The sequence below is a fragment of the Bombus flavifrons genome, chromosome 10, assembly GCF_040668555.2.
Source record: "Bombus flavifrons isolate JBK064 chromosome 10, iyBomFlav1_principal, whole genome shotgun sequence".
Taxonomy (NCBI): Eukaryota; Metazoa; Arthropoda; class Insecta; order Hymenoptera; family Apidae; genus Bombus; species Bombus flavifrons.
The window spans coordinates 7311661-7325291 of record NC_138451.1 but is presented as its reverse complement, the minus strand read 5'-3'; the positions used below and the strand labels follow the sequence as shown (position 1 = coordinate 7325291).

Sequence of the window (13631 nt, the reverse complement as noted above, 5' to 3'; positions counted from 1 at the left end):
TCTCTCTCTCTCTCTCTCTCTCTCTCTCTTCCTCTCTCTCTTTCTTCATACACGCACATACATATATACATACACACGCATACGGAGCTTTGGCGAATTATATATATAATATATAATCCAATATTAAATGATACGCTGCTTCATAAATGGTTCATGAACGATCGATGGAAAATGGAGCAGATATGAACCTTTTAGTTAGCAGATATACAAGGCGTCATTGAGTCAGTGAAAGTATTAAGCATTTAGCTAATACGTCATACATCGTAATCGTATTATCGTATTATAATATACCGATAAGAAATATGATTATTTATACGAGCTTGTAAGATTTTATCAATATTCCATCGTGTTTCAACATTTGCCGATTGTTCGGCATTAATTTAATCAAATATTTAGAAAGAAATACGTCTGTAATTATCGGAATGTATTACTACAGCTGACATTCAAGTATGAAATTCAATATTTGCTGAAATTATTCTAGAATTGACGTTCCTAATACGTTTTGAGACAACGATTTCTATTCACGATCACTGCTTATTCATTTGAGATCATAGAAATACATTAGCGTGCGATCGCGTCGAGTTCAAGTGCAATGTAACAGTTCTTAGACCAGTGTGAATTGCTATCTTACGACATGTTTTGCGAGGTAGTTAGCAGGAGCAAGAAAAAATATTGAAATACACAGCGATATCGATGAGAGTGTAAAGAAAATGAGTTTTAAATAACTCGAACGATGGCAACGTTATCATTATGGAAAATTTTATGATCGTGAATTGTAGAAGAGGAATATTGAATTTTAGTATTTTCGATGAATGCGAAATATAATAAGTGCTATGTTGTTGCAAATCAATCATATAGAATCAAAGATATGATTGGAGCGAAAATCATATTACGTAAGTTATACTATACTACTATCTAAAAAAAAAGTACGAAACTTGCTTGCGCAATTTATTCTAATACGGTGTCGAATCTAACAGGTAGTTAAATTCTGACGATCTTAGTGATATTGAACGCTGTTACGTCACATAACACTCGAGTACTCACTTTACGTAACAAGAAGGAACATGTTACTTATAAATCGAAAATCTAAGGAAGGTTAAAAAAAATGAATATCAACATGATTATCAAGTATCAACGATCTGTACATTATGACGAGCAAGTAGGTATTCAAAATTTGAAGATATTTTTTTCTTCTCGACTCTGCAAAGATAGTAAAACACGGGCAAGAATTAGTCTACATTTTATTATTTATTGCATATTCTATAAATCGATTCTCTACGATTGTTATTTCACGGAAAATTTATTATGTTCGCTACAGCGCGATATAATCGCGTATACCTTTCATCTAATCACGCGAGCAATGATACAGTTCAAATCATTAATTCGTGAGAGATACGGCATCACGAAATTTTGCATATTTATCGGACATGATTAGAAGAGCAATAAATCACCGGTTTATCACACAAGTAGCCCATGTACGTATCTACTTGATAAATAGTTCAACTCCAAAACGTATATCAAGCATATAAATTTCAATTAGGCTATGTTATGTAGAAAGATATCAATCCCCTCGATGATCTGGAATCGAGTAAATCTAGTACAAAGATTTCAATATTTTCAAAAAGCTAGCCTCCTTTCTATCGAGTATATTTTATTTCTTTGTCGCTGTTTTATATTGTTTTTTAACGGTTTATTTAATAGTACGATGACGCGTCATTAACATGTGATTTGCAAGCTTTCCGTAAAATAATTATAAACCTAAAATGAAACTATGGCACGATAGTTTTAATAATTGTATAATGTAACAGTCGTTCTATGAATTGGTAATTTTTTCCAAAATGAAGATCTCGAAATTATAGAACCCGTACTGCGCGTGATTAATTCTTTGTCATTTCGAGGATTGATAGGTTTTCGCACAACTTGGTCCAATTGTGATATAAATATATATAGTTCCTATTTTGTTGCGCAATCGCACGTTCGAAATTCCCGCCAATTTCCTACGGCGCGCCGTTTCCCTCTTCCTTTTTCCGCGTGTATGGCATTGATCTGGCAGTGACGTCACTGACACACCCTCCTGCCAGCCAATAAGACTGTTTATGAATGAATGGTATAGTACATGTAATATGCACAGGCCACATGCACGCTACAGGAAGAATGTCCAAAGGCCAACGCACAGTGATTCGTATAAATGCACGTGGTACAACCATACCGAGATGTACCGAGCCATATACTTGTTACACAGCTATGTTTACGCAATACTTCCGTATGCAAATGCATGCGTATCGAGACATCGAAGCTGACTTCTTTGGAAAAAACAGCATTAACAATTCCGTTATCGGAATCTGATCGATTCTTCGTTTATGCATCCATGCGGATTATCTTTTCGTCGTGCCTACGAAAAATAAGAGGACGCGACGAACGACGTCTCGAAATTTGTCACGAAACTCGCCTGACGTATATACCAAAAACGGATTTTACGTTTCATTTCACGTTGCGGATCGACTCGATTCGTATACCGGCTATTTCTGTCGCGTATCGTACGTCGCATAGCCGAAGTGTCAAGGCCGCCGTGCCGGACGAAAACATCTATCCAAAGCGCGACGACCTCTTTCGCGAAAACATGTTACACGCCTGTGTGTTACGCCTGGACATGCCTCTCCGGAGGCGTCGTCTCCTACGATTTGTTCTTTCGCGAAGCCGGCGCTTGGTAACCGAACAAAACCGGAACCGTTACACGTGCATCGATGCAACACGTTGCACGGTCAAGAGTTTCGATTATCGAACAGTCTTTCACCTAAGATGTCAAGTTCGTTGCAGTCGCTACTTCTCGGAAACTCTTTCCTACTTATCGCTTATTTGTCTAAACTTAGATATATCCATCGATTCTGAGTTTCAGCCCGATTTACGAAATAACGTTAACGGATCAAGATTTTATTTCGTTGAGTGACAGTTGATGCTGATAGTTGTCGGAACCAACTTCGAGGAGCGAGCGTTCTCTAGTGTCGAGTATTTGATAGTATTTCTCGCAAGTGGACACTCGGACATTGCGTTGAAAGCGACTATCCGAGTTGGCTATTACATCAGATAGTCGAATAGTCACTCCCAACGGAATGTCCAAGTATCCACTTGCGAGAATATTTCTCATTGAGTGGAAATGATATAGCACGATCGTAAATTGAAGCATTAAGAAACGACACCCATTGAGACGTAGTCGCACCAACATCGTACTCTGCTAATTTTTTCTGTTGCAACTGGTTAACGTCACGAATGTTATTATAGACGTCCGATCTAATAACGCCCTATTAAACGAAATTTCACACGTTAATCTTCCTACCGTAAACGATGAATTCAGGATTTCTGAGCTCAAGGTCTTTTGAAGTTCATAGTATTGTAGGTCGTTGAATTCGTCTTGACAGCGGCTACGATACTACGAAATCGAGAAAGCATCGTGCCATTCGATAAAGTCAAGGTGACGTTAACATTTAACAGAAAGAAGTACTTCTCGACGATTTTAAGTATTGCAATTCGTAGCTGAAATTTTCGAAAATAAAATAAAAATATTTTTTTGTTACGTTATCGCAAGTGTTTCGAAAATAATGCACATCGTTTTGCTGAACACATTGTATAATGTCAGTAGCTCGTTTGAGAAAGTGATTTAGTATAGCAATGGTGAGATAACATTTCACTATTATATATCTGTGTGCATATGTACGTAGAATAAACAAATGTGTCGAGTATTTCATTGCCACTCGATGGAAAGAAGAGATACTAAACATTTCTTTAAAATTATTTTAAAATACTCTAAAATTTTAAGAGATACTGCCGTCCCTCTCGCGATAATTATAATCGGTCAGATTAGTCAGATTAATCGGTCAGACTCGTGGTCAATAGTTTCAGAAATTATACGAAATTTTAGTTAATGCCCGATTAAATAAACTTCAGCCCATTGAATCCTACCTACTTGAACACGAGCTTCTATTATCTGAATAAATAATCGTGGGTGGCGAAGAGCATCAGCGAATTTCCAGCGAATTTACCGCGTAAAATCATCAGACTCAAGAGAAAGAAGTAAAGTGGATTTGGACGAAGTTCGAAGCTGCTTATCGTCTCTTTCGGTCATAAATTATTTAAAGGCTTATCGTCCGACACGATACGTGGCACAGGTATCGAGAATCGCGTGCGTTTATCGATCCTAAATATACACGCTGCACTCACAGGTATCATCGAGCATGTTACTTTCCCTTTTTCTCCCCCGTCAACGATCATTATAATCGATAACAACAGGGGCACCGAATTGTCACGCTCCTGAAGCGCTCTATGGAAACGGTATTCGGTAATAGCCAGCGGCGGTAAACTTCTCGGCAAACTCGTTTTCGCACTGTGCTATGTGACAGTCGGCATTGTCGATCGAGTGGACGCCTCGTAGTTTCGCGGATATGACTCGTGTAATTACTTATCAGTCGATACAATCGAACACGCATATTCCTTTTTTATCAGCCACACTGTCCATAATCATGCGTCGTGCGTTTTACGTAATTCAACGCGTTTGCTTATTAATCGATTAATTAATTAACCGCCGTAGCGGCGGTCACGCGTCGCGTCCTACCGTTCGTGGATTCATCACACGTTCGTCGAACACGCTCCCGATCTCTGTTAACCTTTACGCGCGAATCGACTCGTACCTCGGCACTCCTATTCGTAGTTCCTACGGAACAAGCTTCGAAACGAGCGATGACAAGTCACGTACGATAAAGCGACTTCAAAAAGAAACGGAATGCTTGATCCGAAGCGCGTTCTTCTACACAATTCTTTCTTCTTTATCCATGTTTTACATAAAACGAGCCGCGACGAGGAGAAACATACACGTTAAAGGAATTCCATCGATCGACACGAAAACCGGCCTCGTCTTCCGTTACACGAGCCATTCTTCTTCGCATACGATGCTCGCCTTGGCTCACCTCCTGTTTGATCATGTCACTGGAGGATAACGTCGACGTTTTCATTGCCCTCCCTTCGCTGTTGCACCCCGAGCTGCGGCCCTCTAGAAGCTTCGTGTTTAACGCTTTTTCGAAGCACGGCCCGGCGAGAAAGCACGATGGAACAAGAGCTCAAGACACGTTTCGAGAAATTGCCACGAATCCGGTTCTCTCTTCTATGTTATACACGATCCGTGTTTCGGTGGATTCCAGACGCACGAGTTCATACACGCGCGTCGATGTAACTGCGTTCTCGTTCGGATAGCCACGTACGATTTGTCGTTTACCAGCGTATCTCACGAGTTTTATATCGCGACTACTGGTACGAACACGTCTGTTCCACGCGCGTACCTACGCTTCCATGGACGAACATGCTGAACTAGTGGTGGGGAGAAAAGAGGCCATCCAGAAGACCAACGGCCCAGTGACGGATGCACCAGGATTCCTCGCTACCGATTAACAAAACTTTTTGCACCCGCATTCCGTGCCATACTAATTTTACGTCATTCATCATCCAGATAGTGTATGTTCATATACGTTATAGTCACTCGGCATGTTCGTATTTGTGAGGCAAATCGTATCCTATAATGATTGTAAAATTGCTTTCGTCCGGAAGTTAATGTCACTCGATGCTTTTGAGAATGTTGTCGAATATTGTCGAATATTGTCGAACGTTGTTAGTTTTAACATCGTTATATATATGGAAATCGTAGCAAGCGGCAGCTTAGAATGCTCATCGTACGATTTCAGATCTGTTTTAACAGTTGCCGATAATTCGTTTTCATTGTTTGCACGCGTATGCTTCGTTTAAATGGAAAACGCAGCCTGTAGCTGTAAGCATGTAAAACAACGTACAAAATAGAATACGATGTTCGCGTTCCTTTATAAACAGATTTACGAATCAACACGACGAGTTAAGAAGTCTTTTAATATGCAGAGACGATAATCGAATCTTTCCTTATTTTCCGCGATAAGCAAATTTTTCTTCGCCTCCGGGAATACCCTTTCTTTTCATTCCAAAAGATTCTACGAACCGATAAAAAATTAATATCGACATTGTATCTTTGATTAGTTAATTCCCATGATTTGTATCGATGTTTATATCCGATAAGATTTAAGCCATCGAAAGTATCGCTTCATTGGTCTAGTCGTTTATATCATTATCGCGTAAATTTCCAAAACTGCATTATCATACTCTACGATGATAATTCCCTTATCGAATACGGCATTTTTCGGGATTAAAATATATCTTTGTGCAAACAACCCGACGTGTTAATTTCATAATCTTCCATGAATCAGTTCCGCCTTTTATTAATTGCAATCAACAGCGAGACCTCTTACGAAAATGGAGCTGGTTCTTGCGTCAATTGTAGCGGCGGGTTCCGTGGCGCGCGATACGACGCTGCATAAGACACTTTGGTGGGGCATATATGGAGTGGGGGGAGCGAGAGAGGGGTGAATTTCCCCTTGTTCGCACACTCCGTTATGACCCAACATTATCGGTGAATGTGCCGTGCACGAGATGGAGGCTCGTCCTCTCAAGGGCAAAAAAGTCATTCGATTCCGCACCCACAAATTCGATGATTGCATCACGTGAATCTGAGACGCTTCTGTTACCGTGTTACGTGAAAATTTGCAAATTTGCGTCTTCCACGTCTGGGATGAATTTTTCCACGCTTACCAATTACTATTAATCGTTACTCCTTCGGAAAATAATTTCCTTGCAGCATGGAACATCTGGCTTGACCTTTTCATAGATATGATACAATGTTGCTGCAAAATACATTAAAAAGTAATCGACTTTAATGTCCAACACGTGCATTATCTTCTTCGAAAAAATATGGAATCATTGTCATTCTCTGACGAGCTTAACTCGGTATTTCATCGCATAATTTATATATAAAATTTTTTCTTTCTTTATATCGTTTACGGTTAATCCGTGAAATTAACAAGATTACTACTCCGTATCCTCGTTTCGAAGCAACAGAAACATCGAGAGTGATTACTTTTTAATCGTCTTTTTAATTGAAGGCCCTCGTTGCATTCGTTCTTGTTTCTTCCGTATCTTCCAATATATTCTTTATTAGTGTATCGTTTAACACGGATGAAATATGTCGCGAAACAGCGTCGTAAAATGATTACCGGCTTACCATTCTGTGAGTAAATAAACGTCGCTTAAAACCCGGATAAGCTGTCGAGCTTATTCGCTAAAAAGTTACACCGTTTAGAGATATTTTAACTTGGATATTATTTTTTCATGGCTATTTTATCGAAAAACCTTTACCTTCTTCGACGAAAATCGATAGAGAAACGAGCAGAATAATGCTATCGACACAGCGATACGTCGATTAAACCGATTTCAATTTCTATTCGCTATATTATGAACAAATACGATAACACGTGCAGCGTTTCCAAGATATTTGTAATAAAAAGGCAAGTGCAAAAACATACTCGAGTACCTTCGATCAATCTACCATTTTCATTAACCAATAGTACTCGATCGTTCACTGCTTCATTCAATAATATTACTGCATGGTACTGAGCATTGCGCTCTATCTAATAAAAGTCGTTGATTCTCTTCGATCTATCCAACAATTGTCCCACGGTTCTATGTCCACCGTGCTTGTTCTTTTGCTTCGCGGTAACGCAATATAGCTTTGCAGCAACAACGACGCAATTCACTTCGTTTAATCTTCCAGTCAATTTATGTTTCATTATACCGATATCATATAGCTGACAACAAATAGAGTATTTCATCCCGCTCTTCCATTGCGTATTCAAGCGACTCGAGCTGCAACTTGCGTTTATCTTCTGGAGACTGTGTTTCTAGCGGACACGCGATGCGCCACTTCCGTTCGTTATATCCGCACTCGAATGCACGATATGTTGAATGTTCCGATATTTATTCTAACCCTCTATAATTAGAGTTTTGTCTATATACAAAAGAATAAGAGTGACGTTACGAAAAGTTCTAGTCAAGGTATTTCTCGTTCAATTACTATTTCACAGAATTATATTTCTATATATTTGCGTTTATTGCACGTTCAGGTGGATGCAGACAACGTACAACGTTCGTAAAGCAAGCTTGCTAAAATATAATATTTATGTAAGAAATATACGTTTTATAATATTTTATATGTGTAAATTGTACAATTGAACCGCGTTACATCGTCGATAGCTCTAACATGTTCGACCGATCGGAAAGCTGATAAAGCTGATAAAACGGAAAAGGAACAAATGGTCCTCCTACGAAGGTAAAAGCCTCGTTGTCATTCGATCGATCGAGCATTCTCCATCGTTTCTTGTCCATTATCTTGTGCTTTTATATGCCACATGGAGGCTTCCACGTGGCGTAGTGCATATTCTTTCCAGGTGTGTTTGGCGAAGCACAAACATATGGGTCGATAGGTACGATAGTGACAGAATCGTTTCTGAACGACGACGTGTATTCGATGGTCGATCGATGATGTTGACTACGAAAAGGTAGGCAGTGCAGAGCGTTGAAAATTGTTTGCGATGAATCGTGCAAGCAGAGGAAGTTCCTCCAAGTCACGATTACAAGCAAGTTTCTCGGTGTAGACTCGATGGAAACTCGTTATTAATTATTACATCGAAGCGAAGATTCCCTCTGATGAAAGTGGAAAATATTTTTGAATCGATGCTTTAAAATCAACTTTCTTGAATTTTCGTTGACAGGTGTTAGGTGCACGAATGATACTGTATTTAGTTAGCGTTATCGCATTTTTTCCAAAGTTCTTTTATTTGTATGCCGATCCTGTGTTTTTCACTGTCCAATACAAAAATAAAAGAAGAGAAAATTTGATAATTTTTCTACGTCGCTGTATGACGAAATTCGAAGCGCGGTTTGGCTTTTGAGTTGACGAGCAGACGAGTACAAAGGACCGAAAGCGCGTGTGGATTTCGTCGGACGATTATTCTAAGATCGATAAAGCTTTTCTACCGAAGAAACGGCGTAAATGAGAGTTTTTAGTTCATCGGAGACTCCGTCTTTGCGTTATAAACATCCCTTTTTTATGAAACGTATAAAAACATCATGTTCCATAAATATAAAATCGTTGGTCTTCTCTAATGTTCTTTAGAAAGACCAGTAATGTTTGTGAAATATTATCATATAATAAAAGTGTAAATGGTGTCCCTCGTATAAGATATTATTATCTCATTTTTGTTTGGAATAAGTGACGTGTAAAAGAACAATATATTTCATTCAGAAATATTTATCATTTACTGTTGAGGTTATTAGATGTATGAACAGAGGAACGCGTGGATAAATTGTAAAGTAGAAAATATATTTTAATAGAGAAGTGTAAGTACAAGTAGGAATATAATTTGAGCAGGTCCAAATCCGCACGCTAGCAGTGGTACTCTCTAACTGAAAACCCCGAAGCCATCGTCGCCCGTCTACTGTCTATGGTCTGCCTTCGTCCCAGGCTATTGTCTATACACTGTCGATGGCTTAGGTGCTTGAGAAAACTAAAAAGACCAGATGTAGAGTTTTCTTAGAAGTGGTGACCACTTCAACATTTACGATATCGTTTTCAGACACACGAAGTAGTTAATCGAAGTAAACTCATAGTAGAAAGCCGCTAATTAACGAATCTTTGCTTTGTTACAAACGGATATTGTTCACCTACTTGAGTTGCTTCACACAGTTCACCGATACTAAGAATCGACACAACTTTTATGTACATAATTCTTATTCTTATCGATATTTCGTATCAACGTATCTTATCATTGTATGCAAACAATTCCTGAGATTTTTGCAAGTTGATTTTCATTTTCCCGTTCGATAAAATTTCTCACAAGAAGACACAAAGTTCCAAAACAAGCCATTCTAGATAATGTTCCGCTATTCCGGAAGAGACTCGCGAGGATGCTTTCAAAATGTTCATTCTTAACTAGAATATCTTTTCACAGAAGATTCGTGTTCTTTAAACGTTTCCTTTCATTCAAACCGGTTTTCTTGATCCCTCGTTTCAGCGAGAAAAAGTCGCTACTCGAATAATTGAGCGCCAAAAGAAGCTTCCGCATAAACGGAACCAGGTCTAGTGAGATACAGTTGCGCAATGTTGTCAAACAACGCGAAAGCCAATGGTCGTGAACAATTCTACCGTCGAATTCGGAAATCGCGACTCCATATCTAAATTTCCTATCACGCGTGTCTGTAACATTGACTTTTGAAAATTCCAATTAATCTTCAGAAATGTGTGATAGTTTATGGGAATACGAATAAAGCTTGCTAATAACGGTTTTAGGATCTGGTGCCTATTTTTCTTATACGAATATAAAGGCGAGACGCGCTATAAATTCATTTGGGCGGTAAGAAAAGGAGAGTTCGAACATCAACATCTTTTAAAATAGAACGTTATAGGGGCCTCGGTATATTTTGAGAGCATGGCATATACATTCGGGGACTCCAATCTAAGACAAGAAATGAAAATAAGAAGATTAATAGCGAGCTCGGAGATAATTATCCTATTAAAATTTATCCTTCGTTAAAGATTAACATGCGTTCTTGCCGATGAAACGGAATGAATTGTAAGCTAAAAGGCTGCTAGTATACACACAAAAGTCTCAAATTACGTACTTGTTTCAACCCTCGAAACGTACAAACTTTGGATTTTATTCAATTTTATAAGCACGTGATATTAATTGCATCTGTAAAGCTTGTATGTGATTGGTAAGAGAATCGTTCGATTATGCCATCGGCTGAGAAACATCGTGCAGTCTCTCACGTTCCATCGAAATACGCGCGCTTAAGTATAGTCACGCGTGTGTTCGTTCAAGCCTGAAACTTCGAGTCTTTCAGGGCTGACGCAACGCAACAGTCAGCTGGTTTCATCGAGGGAACGAACGTGCCATTGGTCGGCTGCGAGGGCTCGTACGGTCGATCCCTCTTTTGTTTGACGTCATCGGCGTGACATTCTTCTTTTAGGGAACGTAAGAAAGACGTTGCCTTTCCGTGAGTACACGAGACTTTTCAATGACGGTCCGCCGCGTTTTCACGTGCTTTCTAAATATATTCCGATTTCCGCGAATCATTGATTTCCAACGACAGCTAAATAACTGTTAGGGAACGTATCGTGTCAAGTAAAACGAGAAACGAAGTTTGTCATGACAGGAAAAAGCTACCATTCATATTTGACGATCAAAGCCAAAGATCTGATATCTTGCGAGAAATTTTGAAGATACAAAAGTGTATAAACTGCGTATAATTATGCAAGAACACATAAAAACTTAAAAAATCAGTCATGATTTCTAGTAGCTGAAGAAAATTTTGGTTTTAATCCCATTTCTTTATTCGTATTTATAAAAATACAATACTATGGATAGTTATAAACTCTACACTGTTTTCAGGTTTTTCGTGTTACAATGTAAAATAAAACTGAAGATACGACAAAAATCTTCTTCTTTCGAAGTCTAGAAAAAATTAGATTCTCTTCCAAAATTACATTCTCGGCCGTAAACAACTACGAATTAATTATATAAATAATTAATTAATTATAACTAATTATATAATGATATAAATATAAAAATATAATATTGTGAAGTTTTCATTCAGCGTTTAGTGAATTTTATTTTTTATTGCTTCTATTAATCTGTTAGGTACACTATCATCTAACTTATTTAAACTTTCGTTTTCAATATCCGTTTTCGCAGATTTCATTCTTTCTGTTTATCCTTTTTTTTGAGTTCGACGACATCCTCCGTAAGTGGGTTCTCTTGATCGTAAATTTTTCTTGCTAGAATTCCTCGCAGCGTTTCGATCGTAAGCGGATTAAGACTGAATACTGGTCATGATAATAATTCCATTCCGAAATCTTGATACCATATTTTTATACTTAGCGGCTGTGTGAATAAGAGCATTATCTTGTTGAAAACTTGCTTTTTTATCTTCTATTTCGGTTATGAAATGTAATAATTTTCGATAAATGTCAAGTAACATCTCCTGATATCCTATAGCGTTCAATTTACACTTTACAAAAACAATTTCACTTAACATATCCAAACATGATCTGCGGTTTCTTGGAAACATTGAACAAATAATGCAGAAAATGCGTTTGAGTCTGTAATTATTCATAGCGCCGTATAAATTTTTCTAATAATTCTCAAGTCGGTGGATAGGAAATATGACAAAAAATTTCATGCAAACACAGAACAAAGATCTAGGTGAAATCAAAACTGGATTAAATTCCACATTAATTACGAAGATTCTTTGAAACAAAGGAACGAACAGACAGCCTTAGTCGACGAGAAAAAGTTATCCGAAACGCACACCGCAATTTCACAACAATTGTATCACGGATAAAGATTGCTATATGGGAACGATATCTTCAAATTTATGACCAGAAAAGGATTTGCAAATATCGTATTGCGATCAAGAGAGACGAAAAAGTCACGTCGTTAAGTTGCCATAGCTTTTAATCGTCCAGGAACAATTTCTTTTACGATAAAAGAGATAAAACGCTGATGCTTTCGTGTAATACCCGTAATTTCTTCTTTGCACGCAATATCAATAAAGATAACTTCGATAATGCAGAGGACAAACCAATGGTATCGTTTATTCTCAAACAAAAGAAACAAGACCACACCTTTCTTTGGGTGTTTCAATTAAGTTCAATTTCGAATTTAATTATCGACTAAAAATAGATAGAAACGAAATTGCGAAATAAACTATGATCTACTTTTCAAAGATAACATTTAATAACGTTGTCTTCTATATCGCCTTAAAATTTCTTTTCAAAAATTAAAAATTAAAAGGATTACCAAATCTTCTTTGCCTTTCTAGCCTGTTTATTTTCCATAATTATTTAGAAACTTGCCATCACCTTGGATTTCCATGATCTTTTAATACATTGTAGAAATCAATATTTCGAACAATTTTTTCCTTTGTGCTTTATCGTCGGACTCTTTCAGCGTTCGAGATATTTACAAGAAAATATCTCGAAATTTTCGAGAAAAACTGTCGGTAGCACAACGGCGAATTCTGCCTGTAAAGAATCATCAGCTCGATAACACGTAAAAAATCATCGAAATCCAAGATGCTGGCAGCTTTCTAAATAATTACCTTATTTTTATATTATTTTATACTTTCGAAGCTCTTTGCTACTTAGTAATAGCGAATAGTAATTTTTTAAATATTTTTTTTTTGGCTACATTTGGCAATTTTAATGGCTACATCGTTTATATTTTAAGTACTAGTTGTGTGATGGTTTTATGTTAGAAATAAATACACAAACACATACGGTGTATGGGTGAAGAATAAATAAATAAAATAAATAATAAAAATAATGGCAATATAGAAACAAAAGTCTTTCTGATCACATTGCTTAATTATACATTTTTCCCGCTTGCAACCCGATATTGCCGTAATTATTTACGCTATTGACGCTAATTTGACAAATAACAGCCGACACGGGAATACCAGTTTCCCGATAATTAAACCGCAGGGAATTCGTGCATTGTATGAACGGAGGTTTCGTCATCGACGGAAGAATGTGATCAGTCAACTAAAACGTGTGTGCTCTCACGCATCTTCGTTTTCTCTTTGCATACGTGAGCATTCAACTACACGCTGAGCTAGTTCCCTACAGGATCCTTTTCTTATCCAAAGACTGTTCGAAATTCCAATTTTCC

At 37.7% G+C, this 13631-nt stretch overlaps 1 protein-coding gene across 5 annotated transcripts in view; it reads right to left on the bottom strand.

Moving 5' to 3' along the window:
• Positions 1–13631, bottom strand: part of Hex-A (Hexokinase A) — a 34359-nt gene that overhangs the window by 6545 nt on the left and 14183 nt on the right. Inside the window, exon 1 of one of the 5 annotated variants that reach the window (XM_069121188.1) lies at positions 4864–5328. The exons of 3 other annotated variants lie outside the window; for them this stretch is intronic. Coding sequence is in view for 1 of the 2 variants with exons in the window: in XM_069121185.1 (XP_068977286.1) it covers positions 4959–5003 (45 nt within the window). In the remaining variant the exon portion in view is untranslated. Of the gene's footprint in view, positions 1–4863; positions 5329–13631 lie in introns of those variants that run through there. One more of the 5 variants, XM_069121185.1, reaches the window with a different exon arrangement.